The 14,720-nt window shown below is 42.6% G+C and overlaps 1 protein-coding gene across 1 annotated transcript in view; it reads right to left on the reverse strand.

Moving 5' to 3' along the window:
• Positions 1-14,720, reverse strand: part of TRPM6 (transient receptor potential cation channel subfamily M member 6) — a 278,440-nt gene that overhangs the window by 193,019 nt on the left and 70,701 nt on the right. The window contains exons 6-11 of the mRNA XM_073543757.1: positions 14,384-14,508; positions 14,029-14,200; positions 4,867-5,041; positions 4,417-4,540; positions 3,342-3,414; positions 2,417-2,517 (exon numbers count right to left, since the gene is read on the reverse strand). Of these exons, the coding sequence (XP_073399858.1) occupies positions 2,417-2,517; positions 3,342-3,414; positions 4,417-4,540; positions 4,867-5,041; positions 14,029-14,200; positions 14,384-14,508 (770 nt within the window). The remainder of the gene's footprint in view (positions 1-2,416; positions 2,518-3,341; positions 3,415-4,416; positions 4,541-4,866; positions 5,042-14,028; positions 14,201-14,383; positions 14,509-14,720) is intronic.

Below are 14,720 nucleotides of genomic sequence, written 5' to 3' on the forward strand. Positions count from 1 at the left end.
CGCCATTGCCTTTCGAAATGCAAGTGAATGTATTCTTTTATCTTGCTGCATATGAAAAGAAAACTCAGAACCTTTTTCACATGTAACTGGTGATCCTGGATTATTTTGTTATGTTGTGAACTGGACAACTAACCAAAACATGATTAGATCCCTAACAGAAAGATAAAAGGGCAAAACGCTAGTATTTTACACGTAACACCTGGCTAGGTCTCCAAACCAAAGGCGGATGAATATACAGAAATGAAAACATTTCTACTTAGAGCTTAGCATCATCCTACCAGATAAAAGAAAATAAATACTCTGAACTTTTTGCCAAGCAAAAAAACCTATCCTTCCCAAGGAGGCAGAACTTTAGCGGCACGAGGCTATAACTAGAATAAGTAATGGACAAGCATCATTGAAAAAAGTAATTAACTCACATACCCGAGGGTATGATCCGGAGCCTGATTAGAAAGTAGTGTTCCCACATATAATGTGTTTTTAAAGGGAAGCTATAACTTTATCTACTCCTCTGGGCATCTAAAACTGTAAATCAGTGGATGTTCAGCCAAGGGGAAAAACAGTTTACATATATTTGGTCAGGTGTACACCATAGCAGGATAAAACAAGTTTAAAAGAGGTAAGAATAAATCTATAGAAAAAGAACATTGCATCATTTACTGATCACAATTACAATTGTAGTAAACTCTACCCCTCTGGCAATACAGTATCTAGATTGGTGGAGCCTTAGGAACAGGCTACAGCATAAATCAAGTGACATAGTCAATTGTTATAAATCAAAATAAAGCGACCCTCCACCCTGGGGCTGGAAAGCCAATAAACATTTTATAAATATGGCCACCATATTTGGCGCCCTCTATTTGGCTCCCGTTGCCTCCTCTGCCCAGATCCTCATTGTTTTCCGTCTACTTCCAAGATGGCCTACACAATGGGAGTGCAGTGATAAATCTAATCCATGCCTTCCCTGTACTGGGGAATTGGCAAGAGATGATAGGCATTGTTTAGAGCTACCAGTGCATCCCTTATGTCACTATGGAAGCCATCTTGGATGTAGGAGGAAAGGAACACCGATCTGAGCATAGGGGGCAGCAGAAGACTATATTCACAATATCTAAAACTGGATTTTTCTCCGCTTTAGGCCACGTTCACACATTCAGCATTAGGTCCATTTTTTACCTCAGTGTTTGTAAGCCAAAACCAGGAGTGGGTGATAAATACATTAGTGGTGACGTGTTTCTATTATACTTCACCTCTGATTGTTCCTCTCCTGGCTTTGGCTTACAGATACTGAGGTAAAATACTGACCAAATACTTAAAGTGTGAATGTGGCCTTAAACCCATCTTATACTGGTGAAATCCATTGATCTTGTTGGCAATAGCCAAATGGAGTTTAAGTAAGGTGGGCCAGATGGAACTGTAGAAACTTCCATGCCGGGAGCTCCCTCCAATATTAGATTGTTTTAAACTATGGAGAGAAACAGAGGGACTCCGTGCTATAACCCAGGGAAACAGTACTGATCACTATAAGAATTTTAACCAATTTAGATTAAATATTCCTTCACTAGACTATCGTCATTAAACCCTCTATTTTAAAAGATGTAAGATGACTGGTAAAATATTTCTTCAAGTCTTAACATCTAACTAGACCTGCAGAGATATTATAATCCATAACGATCCTAGACCACAAGCATGGACAAAAAAAATATCAATTTCACCTGGGTCATAGTCTCAGAACTGCAGAGATACTAGGTATTACGGTAATTGCCAAGTCATTCTAGATCCCCAGGGACATTCCAAAAATATTATGGCCAGGAGTCATCGATCAGCAATCTTTACGGGATGGAGTGTGAAGTTCCTGATTAATAAGCATTCAGGATTGTCTGACAAGAGGTACGAGCCTCTGTATGCGCCTCACCACAAATCTTATTCCAGTCCTTGCTGGAGTAAGATTCTTGGTGAAGAGTACATCGCCACTCCCCATGTCTTCATCCCTCACCAGTTTTGCCCATTTTTTCGGAGCTGGGAAAAAATCACCTAAGAATGCCGAAAGTCACAACTGAAGCCTTGAGTTGTGCCAACATTGTGACTTGTTAAAGCTTTTTACACCAGAACTCTGGCGTAATCGCTTTGCTGTATGGGCTCATTATTTTTTACAATGTGTGGCTCAGAATAATCGTGTGTTGTAGTGGAACATTGGCAAAACAGGTACAATTTGGGAAGGAAGATGAAAAGTTGTGATTTTTGTGGTGCACACCAACAAAGCGCCTTTTATAAAATCCTATATTTATTGCATGAATCTAAACTCCTGCTGCTACGGGTGACAAGAACAGATGTGGTATGTGAGGACCTAAGCAGTAAGTGATATTAGAACTCTAGCAAATTATCTAAACAATATATACAGTATAAAAATACTAACTTTCCAGTGCTGGCCATACACTAGGATATGTTTCTTCGCAATATCCACTCGGTTCCAAGTCAAAGCCAGGCTCAGCTGGTCAGGCGCAGACATGTTAGTACCTAGAATACATACTCATATGCAATATTAACATTGTGATAGCCTTTTACAAAATTCTACAGTCAACAATGTCTGAAATTGACATGGATTCGATTTTCTAATTTAGCCATGATCTACCTTTAGTTTTTGCATGGCCTATAATACAGCGAGTGTAGATCTTCTGTATGCACCAAATTAACTAAGTATTACGTCAATTATACATTTTGGGCATATGGCTCACATATGGGTTTAAACTATGATCCCTACAATCAAATCTCCGAAATAATTCAACATTACTGAAAAACAAGGGCCGAGCAATTTAATATTTAAAACAGATGAATTTGTCAGTGCGCAGCCTGACAATTACCATTAAGGCTAGTTTCACACTAGCGTTTATGAGCGCAGAGACGGCCTGCGCACGGCCGCCGCTAAGCCCCGCCCCCTGCCGCGCCTCCGCCGGTAGCTCCGCCCACCGGCGCATGACGCTGCATGCGCCCTGCGTCCCCTATCTTTATCACTGGGGGCGCAGGCCGTGCGCAGTATGCGTTTGGCGGCGCATGCGCCTTTTTGACGGTGCGCCGACGCAACCAAACTGCAGCAGGTTGCGTTTGGCGCAGGTCGACGCACCGTCAAAAGGACGCATGCGCCGCCAAACGCATACTTTGCATGGCCTGCGCCCCCAGTGATAAAGATAGGGGACGCAGGGCGCATGCAGCGTCATGCGCCGGTGGGCGGAGCTACCGGTGGAGGCGCGGCAGGGGGCGGGGCTTAGCGGCGGCCGTGCGCAGGCCGTCACTGCGCTCATAAACACTAGTGTGAAACTAGCCTTACTGAAATACTAACGAACCTTTAAGCAGAGCTGTCAGAATTGCAATATCAATATCTTGCTGTTCTTCAGAGTCTGCATCAATTATTGTGATCTAAGAGAAAAGAAATAGGTTTATTAATAGATCTCACATACAGACAAAACTTAGAAATTGTTAGAAGTAATATTAATATGCTGCCCTAGATTTGATACATTTTTGGAAATGCAGTAGACTATAAAAATTGTAAAGGATTATAGAAAAAAAAAGGATTATATCTTTCCCTCTCAGGAACAGCACCGTTTAGGTCTATGAGTTGTGTCTGGTGTTGCAGCTCAGCAGGATTCCCTTGAATAAGGATTTAGTGTAACACCGAAAAAAATTTCTTTTTCAAAGATTTTGGATGTGAACAATGATATCGTTTATGGTCTACATTGATTTAGAACTATTACAATGTATGGAAGTAGGGTCATCACTCATAGTTTTCGATAAAAATCAGCAGAAGATTATCACTTAGAGGACTAGCAGACCTGCTGCCATGTAGCAATTTTATATTCAAAAGTTCTGTATAACCCTGCTTTCATCACCGATTGGCAGCATTCTGCCTATGCACAGTGTACACAGAGAGCAGCTAATCAGTGGTGTGGGCGGGATTGTACAGAGCTCAACATTAAGAAAACTGCTAGATCTCGAGCAGGTTTGATCAAAATTGTAGTAAGAGATACAGCGCTGGAATCCGGGTCTCTACCCCTACATCATGCTGCTCTAGATGGAGTAACAGAAACCGGGTGACAACTTCCCTTTAATCCCAGGAGTGAATATTAAATTGGAGGAAAGACTGCTCTTTTTTCCATCCACTTTCAGTGATGGTCTCATTCTGAACTCTGCAAATTTGATCAAATTATTTAATTCTGCTATACCAAAACTCTAAGAGAATTAGATAGAAAATAGGATTTTTTTAAAAAGAACAAATACGATATAAAACGCCAGTTTTTAAAATATTTTTCGACATTTGGACAGTAGTAGAACCTACAATCCAAACGAGAACCACATTAATTCAGATTCAAAGATGTATCATCTACATCCATGCCAATTCAACCGAAAAGTAGTGTCACTCACAGAATCACGACATTCCATACACTCCATGAGAATAAGCAATACGTGGTTAGCCTGCCTATGGCCAAGACTAAAGGTTTTCTGAATCATTTGCAGAATTTCATCCTTCAGTTGTGTAGAAATCTCTCTGCAGGAGACAGACAGTAAGACAATTAAGTTCAGTATGAACAATTAATAAGAAAATACTCGTATGGTTTTAATGTACATTTCAACATATATCCCATCTACTGATTTATTTCATGATTGTTCCCTCTCACCCTTAAGGGAGAAATTTCTATACGAATTGTGAGAAGAATTACAAAAATTTGCTAAAAACTAATGTAGCAAAACTGTCGGACAACCGCACATGGTGGTTTTGCTCAGGACGCATAGAAAAGGAAGAAGAAAAGCTTCTCAACCGGAAAAGCTAGTGATATGATATCCAAATAAAAAGAAGTATGAAAACTATTTTACCTTTTATCTGCGGTGTGCTTGTAGGTGAAAGCCAAGATATCTGCCGCTCTCCCTGTCCCTTCACAAACCACCACAGGAATAGCTGGAGTGCTGCGAACATATTCCCACACCATCAAGATAACATTTGGACCTCCTTCTACTACCAGGCCAACTACAGGAACACCTTGTCCCATTCCTGTCAAAGAAATATTGATAGCTTTCTATACAGTCATGGATGAAAGTGTTGGCACCCTTGACATTGTTCCAGAAAATTACGTATTTCTCACAGATTATACACGTTTATTTCCTTTATGTGTATTGCAACAACACAAAAAAAGGGAAATTGGACATAAATTTCACACAAAACCCCAAAAATGGTTGGGACAAAATTGTTGGTAGCTTGCCAAAATTTTGAGTAAACAACTTTATTTCAAGTATGTGATGCTCATTCAAGTTCGCCTGAGGCAAGTAACAGGTGTGGTCAATATGAAAATCACACCTGAAGCCAGATGAAATGGGGAGAAGTTGACTCGATATTTGCATTGTATGTATGTGTGTGCCATATTAAGAATCAAGAACAGAAAGAGGAGAAGAGAACTGTCTGAGGACTTGAGAACCAAAAGTGTTGAAAAATATCAACAATCTCAAGGTTACAAGTTCATATCCAGAGATGTTGAGGTTTCTTTGCCCACAATGAGCAACATAATCAAGAAGTTTACAACCCATGGCACGGTTTTCCCTTTTGCTTAGATTTATGCCCTCATATACTAAACCAGCTTTCCTGCTTGTGATTTGGCTGCCCTGTACTTTTATTGGTCTTCATGAACCATCAAGGATGACGTCCACCCTGATAAACAAGCTATCATTTCCAGTTGGGTCAACAATGGACTACTTCACGCTGGATGTGCCTTTCTGAAGTCACCTCTTTGATTATCTGATGAACAAGCTATCATTCCCAGTTGGGTTAACAATGGACTACTACAGACTAGATGTGACCTTTTGAGGTCGCCTTTGATTGTATTCCCCTCCACATGAGGGATTTTTTTGAGCATTTTGAGATGGATCCATCACCTATAGAAATGGATTGTGTAAAGTAGTATTATATTTTATTCATTATATATACAGTATGGACTTGAGGATGGAAACATTCCAATTATAGTATCTATGATACACCTCGTCATCTTGTAATGAACAAGGATCTTAATTTTTATGTCATGCGTCTTCATCTTGTGAGTACCACAGGGAGCTGTGATTAAATCAGCCTTTTGTATATGGTCTCTCCTCTGCTGTGAATTCACTTTCTGGCCTACCTCTGATTACTAGTGAAGGTAGTGGAGCTGGTTATATTGACAGAGGGGTCGCGAGTTCTCTTTCCGGGCTCCCTCTGGTGGTTACAGGAGGTAATGGAGCTGATCTAATTAACAGAGGTCTGCCACTTAAAACAGCCGACTCCCTCTATCCCTGCTGGTGATTTTTTTCCTGCCTCCTGAGGTCTTAGTTTCTAGCTCAGTCCATGCATGCTCAAGCTAAGTGTTCTTTTGCTATTGATCACATTTGATTTGGTTTTGTCTATTTCAGTTTTGTGTGGTCAGCCAGCCCCTGCTGGGGCTGTGCTGAATTTCCATCCTTATGCTACTGTTTGTGCCAGTTTGTTTTTGTCCCTTATTAGATTGGCCTCTCCTTGCTCTGTTTTCAGAATATACCAGAGTGCTGATATAGTTTTTTCTATCAGACGTGTTGGGCATTTTTTGCAGGGTTTTTTGCGTGATTGCAGACAGTGTCTTTCCTTTCCTGTCTAGTTAGTTTGGGCCCCATCGTTTGCTCAGCCTATTTTCCTACCTGTGTTTGTGTTTTCATCTTGTCTCACCGACAATATATGTTTGGGGGGCTATCTATTGCTTTGGGGTCTGCTCTGGGGCAGTTTAGATTTCCCCTTTCTGGCTTTAGGCTTATTTAGTTCTCCGACTGTGTCGAGGCGTCTAGAATCATCGTAGGTACGCTCCACGGCTACTGCTAGTTGTGTGGATAGGATCAGGGGACTGCAATCCGCTTAGTTACCAACCTCTCTGGTTTTCTGTGGCTTAGCTTGATCTTGCTTTCCTCCTCGGTGACCCAATCATAACACTCCTCTCCCTTTTTAAACAATGCATACAAATAGAGTAATATCATACGCCAATATTCACAGGTTAGCATTTTATTCATTTTATTTTTTCCTCGTTATTTTTGTCAGGTCCGGATGCACAGATGAATCCCTGCACCGAGCATTTTAGTTTACAGGGCCATGACGGAGTGGGATTGTAATTGCGATTTGCTGCCACTTGACACTAACGTCACATGACAGCATAGGCAGCGTCAGATTGGTCTGCAGGCTTTTTAAATTATTATGAGCCTCTCCACTTGAGAACACCCGCGGAAGAAGGATAGGTGAAACGCGCATTGGGGTGGAAGACGCAGCAGTCCTGTGTGCTTACTTAACTGGCAACCCAGGTAAAATAAATTAAGCACTTTATTCAATGTGGTTAAAAATTGGTACTATGTGCCTAGTGATAGTATATTACACGTGATAACATGAGATTGTGAGGTTGTTGCACTTTACGAGTATAAACATTAGCAATAGCTTTATGTATTTATATGCACGGAGGCACGTTATAACGAGCTCACCAATCTGATGTGTTTATATGGATACACATTATATATATATATATATATATATATATATTACATACATACATACACACACACACACACCTCTACTTTAATACAATTTGTAATATCCTTCGACTTTGCCAGAGGTGCATGTGGCCCCAATCAGAGTTCAGAAAAAAGCACTTTGCCTAACATTTATCGCTCGTTCAGACTTGTATGTGACTAACTTATCCTCTTGGTTGTAATGCAACTTAATATATAATCCTAAAGAGAGTTGTCAGTGCTTGCTGCGTCTCTTTTCCATTTGACAGGAGGCATCCATTTTTATTTCTTATTCTGTGTAAATGTTCAAATTAAATATTGTCTATTGTTTGATACATTTATTGTTGCCGGTCTTTTTCTGGGTTCTGATAAGCATAACCCATGGCACTGTAGCTAATCTTCCTGAACGTGGACGGCAGAGAAAAATTAATGAAAGGTTGAAGTGCAGGATAGTCCGGATGGTGAATAAGCAGCTCCAATCAAGTTCCAAAGAAATACAAGCAGTCCTGCAGGCTCCGGGTGCATCAGTGTCAGAGTAAACTATCCGTCAACATTTGAATGAATGAATGAATGAATGAATGAAACGCTATGGCAGGAGACCCAGGAGGACCCCACTACTGACACTGAGACTTAAAAAAAGCTAAACTGCTGTTTGCCAAAATAATAATAATAATAAATTTTATTTTTATAGCGCCGACATATTCCGCAGCACTTTACATTTCAGGGGGGATTTGTACAGACAATAGACATTACAGCATAACAATAATCACATACAGTAGATTATAATAAATACCAAGAGGAATGAGGGCCCTGCTCGCAAGCTTACAGTCTATGAGGAAAGAGGTAGACACGAAAGGTCGGTGGTAACAGTTGCCCTGATTGTATGGACCAGCCATAATGTTAAGTGTGTGACAGTACAGACACAGAGGGCTAATGGATGCATACAGCATGTGGGAACATGATGCGGGAAATCTGGTTATGGTAAAACTTTTGGCTGTGCCACACAGGGATTAGATTAGGTTAATGTGTTGAGGCGATAGGCCAGTCTGAATAAATGTGTTTTCAGGGCACGCTTAAAATTGTGGGGATTGGGGACTAATCGTATTGACCTGGGAAGTGCATTCCAAAGAATTGGCGCGGCACGTGTAAAGTCTTGGAGACAGGAGTGGGAGGTTCTGACTATTGAGGATACTAACCTCAGGTCATCAGCAGAACGGAGGGCGCGGGTAAGGTGGTATACTGAAACAAGGGAGGAGATGTAGGGTGGTGCTGAGCCATGGAGGGCTTTGTGGGTGAGGGTAATAAGTTTATACTGAATTCTGGAGTGGATGGGTAGCCAGTGTAATGACTGGCACAAGGTAGAGGCATCGGTGTAACGATTGGTGAGGAATATGATCCTGGCTGCAGCATTCAAGACAGATTGGAGAGGGGAGAGTTTGGTAAGAGGGAGACCGATTAGAAGAGAGTTACAATAGTCGAGGCGAGAATGAATAAGAGAAACAGTAAGAGTTTTTGCAGAGTCAAAAGTAAGAAAAGGTCGAATTCTAGAAATGTTTTTGAGGTGCAGATGACAAGAGCGAGCCAGTGATCGAATGTGGGGGGCAAACGAAAGCTCGGTATCAAGTATGACCCCAAGACAGCGGGCCTGTTGCTGGGGAGTAATAGTGGAGCCACCCACAGAAATAGCAATGTCGGGTATAGGTACATTAGTAGAGGGAGGAAACACCAGGAGTTCAGTTTTTGACAGGTTCAGTTTCAGATATAGTGAGGACATGATATTAGACACAGCGTTTGGACAATCGCCGGTGTTTTCTAGAAAGGCTGGCGTGATGTCAGGAGAAGAAGCGTATAATTGGGTGTCATCAGCATAGAGATGGTACTGGAACCCAAATCTACTGATTGTTTGACCAATAGGGGCAGTGTACAAGGAGAAGAGGAGGGGGCCTAGAACCGATCCTTGGGGGACCCCAACAGTAAGGGGAAGGTGAGAGGAGGAGGAACCGGCAAAAGATACAGTAAAGGAGCGGTCAGAGAGACAGGAGGAGAACCAGGAGAGAACGGTGTCCTTGAGGCCAATGGAACGGAGCAAAGTGAGGAGGAGCTGATGATCCACAGTGTCGAATGCTGCCGAGAGATCCAAGAGAATTAGCATGGAGTAATGACCATTTGATTTAGCTGTTAGCAGATCATTAGAGACTTTAGTGAGGGCAGTTTCAGTGGAGTGTAAAGAGCGGAAACCGGATTGGAGAGGGTCGAGAACAGAGTTTTCTGAGAGATAGCGGATAAGACGGGAGTGGACCAGGCATTCCAGGAGTTTAGAGATGAAGGGAAGATTAGAGACAGGTCTATAGTTAGCGGCACAGTTTTGGTCGAGGGATGGTTTTTTAAGTAGTGGATGTATGATGGCATGCTTAAATGAGGAGGGAAAAATACCAGAAGAGAGAGAGAGGTTAAATATTTTAGTTAGATGAGGGGTGACAGCAGGGGAAAGGGACTGGAGGAGATGTGACGGAAATGGGTCACTGGTGCAAGTAGTTGGGCGAGAAGATGCAAGGAGCCTGCTTACTTCTTCTTCTGTGACTGGTTCAAAATCAGAGAGTGAGCTAGATGCAGTGGGGGAGGGAGGACAGTGCATGGTATGAGGTGATTGGGAGATAATTTCCTGTCGGATCTGGTCAATTTTTTCTTTGAAGTAATTGGCCAGATCGTCAGCTCTGAGCTCTGTGGTTGGGGCCTGTACTCTTGGCTTGAGTAGAGAATGAAAAGTGTCAAAGAGACGTTTCGGGTTATTTGACAGTGAGGTGATGAGGGTGTTGAAATAGGTTTGTTTCTAGAGGTGAAGGGCAGTGTTGTATGTTCTAAGCATAAACTTAAAATGGATGAAATCTTCGTGTAGATTGGATTTTCTCCACAGACGTTCGGCACACCTGGAGCACCGCTGCAGGAAACGTGTTTGCACCGTGTGCCAGGGTTGTCGCCGTCTGCGTTGTGGTGTTCTATTTATAGGGGGTGCAAATTCATCCAGGGCACTTTGAAGTGTTTCATTGTAATGCTTCAATGCAGAATCAGGACATGAGAGGGAGGAGATAGGAGCCAATGAAGACTGCAAGTTCTTCATAAGTTTCTGGGTGTTAATGGCCTGTATGTTTCTATAAGTCTGGACAGTGGGGGTGACCTGAGCAGCCTGGCAGTTCTTGATAGAGAATGAAAGAAGATTGTGGTCAGAGAGCGGGATAGGGGAGTTTGCAAAATCATCCACTGCACAAAGCCGAGAGAAGACCAAGTCGAGGGAGTTTCCGTCTTCATGCGTTGGAGAATTAGTAAGCTGCGAAAGGCCAAATGAGGAGGTTAGAGATAAAAGGTGAGTAGCAGATGGGGAGAGGGGAAGAGCAATGGGGATGTTGAAATCTCCCATGATGAGGGTAGGGATGTCACAGGAGAGAAAATGTGGAAGCCAAGTGGCAAAATGATCCAGGAACTGATGGGAGGGGCCGGGAGGACGATACACCACCACCACTCGCATGGAGAGGGGGGTGTAGAGTCTGACGGCATGGACCTCAAAAGAAGGGAAGACAAGTGAGGGTACTTGAGGGATAACCTGAAAGGTACATTTTGATGATAGGAGCAGACCAACGCCTCCGCCTGCTCTATTGTCTGATCTTGGGGTATGAGAGAAGTGTAGCCCCCCGTATGAAAGAGCAGCAGCAGCAGTAGTGTCTGACTGCTGGATCCAGGTTTCAGTAAGTGCCAGGAGGTTAAGAGAATTAGAAAGGAAGAAGTCATGGATGAAGGAGAGTTTGTTACACACTGAGCGAGAATTCCAAAGTGCACAATTAAGAGACAGATGGCAGGCAGGGAATATTAATCAGATTAGAGGGGTTTCTAAGTGTAGCAGTCGGGGGGTTTGACTTTCTATAACATGGGGGACCAGGGTTGGGAGCAATGTCTCCTGCGACTAGGAGAAGGAGGATAGAAAGAGTGAGCAGATGGTTAAGTGATTTGTGAGAGCGTCTCTGATGTTGAATGGTGGGACTGACTGGATCTGTGCAATTTAACAACGTGAAAAGAGCGTGAGTGCTATACATAGGAGAGGAAAGAAGCGAGGGGCCAATATGGATGGAGTGTAGAGAGTTAATGCCAGGGCAGTGGATGTGTGTGTACGTAAAATGTACGTAAGCCAAAATCCTTCTGCGAAAGGGTGGTCCAAAAATCCATTTGAGAGATGCAAGGAGCTTGTTGATGGTTATAGGGAGCAATTGATTGCATTTATTTATTACAAAGGTTGTGTGTCACGTGGACCCGTCCTGTGTGACATGACCCGCAGGTCGGTAACTAAAACAACAAAATTGGCATGTGTAACTGTCCTGTGTGACACGACCCGCAGGCCAGTAACAGAAACAACAAGACACGGGAGGGGAAACAGTTACAAAGGTGGGCCCTGCGATAGGGAACGGGGACGTGGAGACCTCCTGCACTCCCCTGAGTCAGTGACCCTCACACTCCCAACGTTCCCTATACAGGCTCCTCATCTGTCGCCGAGCCGGATACCTGTCACCCAAGCACACCCTACACCTATCCCTTGCTAGGGAGCTGGGTGGTATAGGCACTGGCCCCACCGCTGTACTAATACACACCAGGGAAAAACACAAAACAGGGGAAACACCAAAAACACTTATCTTGCTCTGCTGCAGCACCAGGCAGCAGAGTGCATCACCGGATTAACTTTTCGCAGTGGCTCGACACCTCAGAGCCAGCTGCCACCTTCACCATCTCACTCTGCTGCGGACACCGGGCAGACAGAGTTCAACACCAGTTTCAGCAGTGGCTCCAACCTTCAAGCCAGCTGCTAACTTCACCAGGTTTCTGCAGTGGCTTCACACCTCAGCCAGCTGCTCCCTTCACCGTGGTTGGAATCCCAAAAAGACGCTATCACCAACACCTGCTCATAGACCATGTGACCCTATATAGGAAAAGGGATTGGTCAAATGATCAGGGGCCAAAAAGCTGCTATAACCCCAGTGACCACCAGGGGCAAAAGGCAAAGCAAAGAAAACATCAAGTGCAATGACACTTGTGGCTACCGGGGGCAAAAGGTAACCAAAGCAATTATTAGGATGCAATGACACCCGTGGCCACCGGGGGCAAAATTAACCTTAAGCCAAAGGCTTGAAGGTTAAAAAAAAAAGGTTTACATGCGTTAATCCAGAAGCTGACACGGCTCCAAGAATTGGATCGTGACAGTGTGCAACCAAATATTAAGTTGAGGGTGGCAGCAATTTTGTCCGGCCCATTTTTGGGGTTTAGTGTGAAATTATGTCCAATTTGCCGTTTATTTTCCCCTCAGTTTTTTGTATTGTTCGAATACACACAAAGGAAATAGACATGTGTATAACAAAATATGTATAATTGTAATAATTTTCTGGGAGAAATACTTCATTTTCTGGAACAAGTTCAAGGGTGCCAAGTTCCAACACTTTTGGCCATGACTGTATATGTATATGCAAAATGATTTGTGATAGGACTGAATCTTTGTTGACTCACACTGGCTAATAGCCAACAGGATATGGTTTAAAAAAAAAAAAAAATCTGCGGATGGCGCATGCCACTAGCTACCCATGTATTCTTACCCTAAGAGGGTAGCATGGAGCCTCAGTGGTTGCTTTGCAACATGAGAGATCTGGGTTCAAATCCCACCAAGCGCAACATCTGCAAGGGGTTTGTATGTTTTCCCTGTGTTTGTGTGGGTTTCCTCCCACACTCCAATGATAGGGAATTATGATGATACAGTATCTGTAAAGTGCTGTGGAATCTGACAGTGCTATACAAGTATGATCAAAATAGTGTCAGCTAGATACCCTATGTTTTTTACATGTACTATTACTATTTACTTACTGCAGGGTATTTGCTCATTTTGTTTTTATTCTAAGTTCTGTCTGTTAATGGCCACAGTGCACCAATATTTGACATGGCTGTGATGGGCCAGAAGTGCCCACACAGGTAAAACTTGTTGATTGAAAGGCTGCAGGCCTTTCAGCAAGCTTTGTTCGGGCTGCCAAGCCCAAACAGTAACACAGTAACATGGACTTCCGGGAGAAGCCAGTGCTTGGGGTTTAGTTGTCCGGTACGGACCCCAAACTTTACCGTTCGGGTTCGCCCATCTCTAATGCCGACATAAAAGTTATTATTTGTTCGATGTCAATAGGCATCTGCCTGTCAGAAGCAAAATGTGATCACACCAACAGTTGTTGGAGTGAAAAAAAAAAAAGATGCACAAGATCAATCACATAATCGGTGCCTGTTATGGGCAATTTTTCATCCTAAAGCTCTGTTTCCATCTACAACATTCCATTAAATGCTCTGCCAGATCCATCACAGGACAGGTCCAAGTAGAAACCAGTACACTCATTGCTAATAAAATGAAATGATACAATTATTATTAAATTATTTTATTACAGTGTTCCTGAAGTAATATCGACAAAGTAGAGAGAGACTTACTTGTATGTATTTTCTGCAGAGATATGTATTCCTCAAGGTTCCTTCTAAGTTTCATATCGCTTTCATACTTTCCAGCCGTGCCGTCATCCACCATGATGAAATGAGAATGCATGCTATTTAGGGTGGTGAGCTTACTCAGTGGATTCACCAGCGTTTGATAAAGGCAAACTGCCTAAAAATGAAAACAAAGTTTTATCTAAACCTGAAACTTGGTGCAGATTTATACAAAAAAAAAATAAAATATGTCGCCACTGTTCAATCGATTTGGCAATAAATTTGGAAGAAAGATATGAGAAATGTAAGTACGGTATATAACCACAATCAATACGAAAATCAAAGGAATTGTTGTACTCACGTCTTTTCCAATAAGATCCTTTTGATTCTCAATAACCCCCCAGGTTGGAATCCCAATGGCACAAATTTTCCTTAAGTGCTGGGATGCATGAGCTTTCAAGGCATCACCCACATGTTTAGACACTCCTAGAAAGTGAATACATAAGTAACATAGCAAAGATCAGTTTAATAATTTGATCATTAAAAGCAGATAGTTCTATTTGATCTCCAGTAAAATGTTATAACTAAACCTGAATAGACCCAAACCTTAAATACCCTTGAAACCTACTGTGACAATATAGCCTTGAAGTCAGTTTTCAATGGAAACCTACATATATACCTCCCCCAACTTTTACAGA

This window comes from Dendrobates tinctorius, unplaced genomic scaffold (genome assembly GCF_039654945.1).
Source record: "Dendrobates tinctorius isolate UK_male_01 unplaced genomic scaffold, ASM3965494v1 ptg000134l, whole genome shotgun sequence".
In the NCBI taxonomy this organism is placed as follows: Eukaryota; Metazoa; Chordata; class Amphibia; order Anura; family Dendrobatidae; genus Dendrobates; species Dendrobates tinctorius.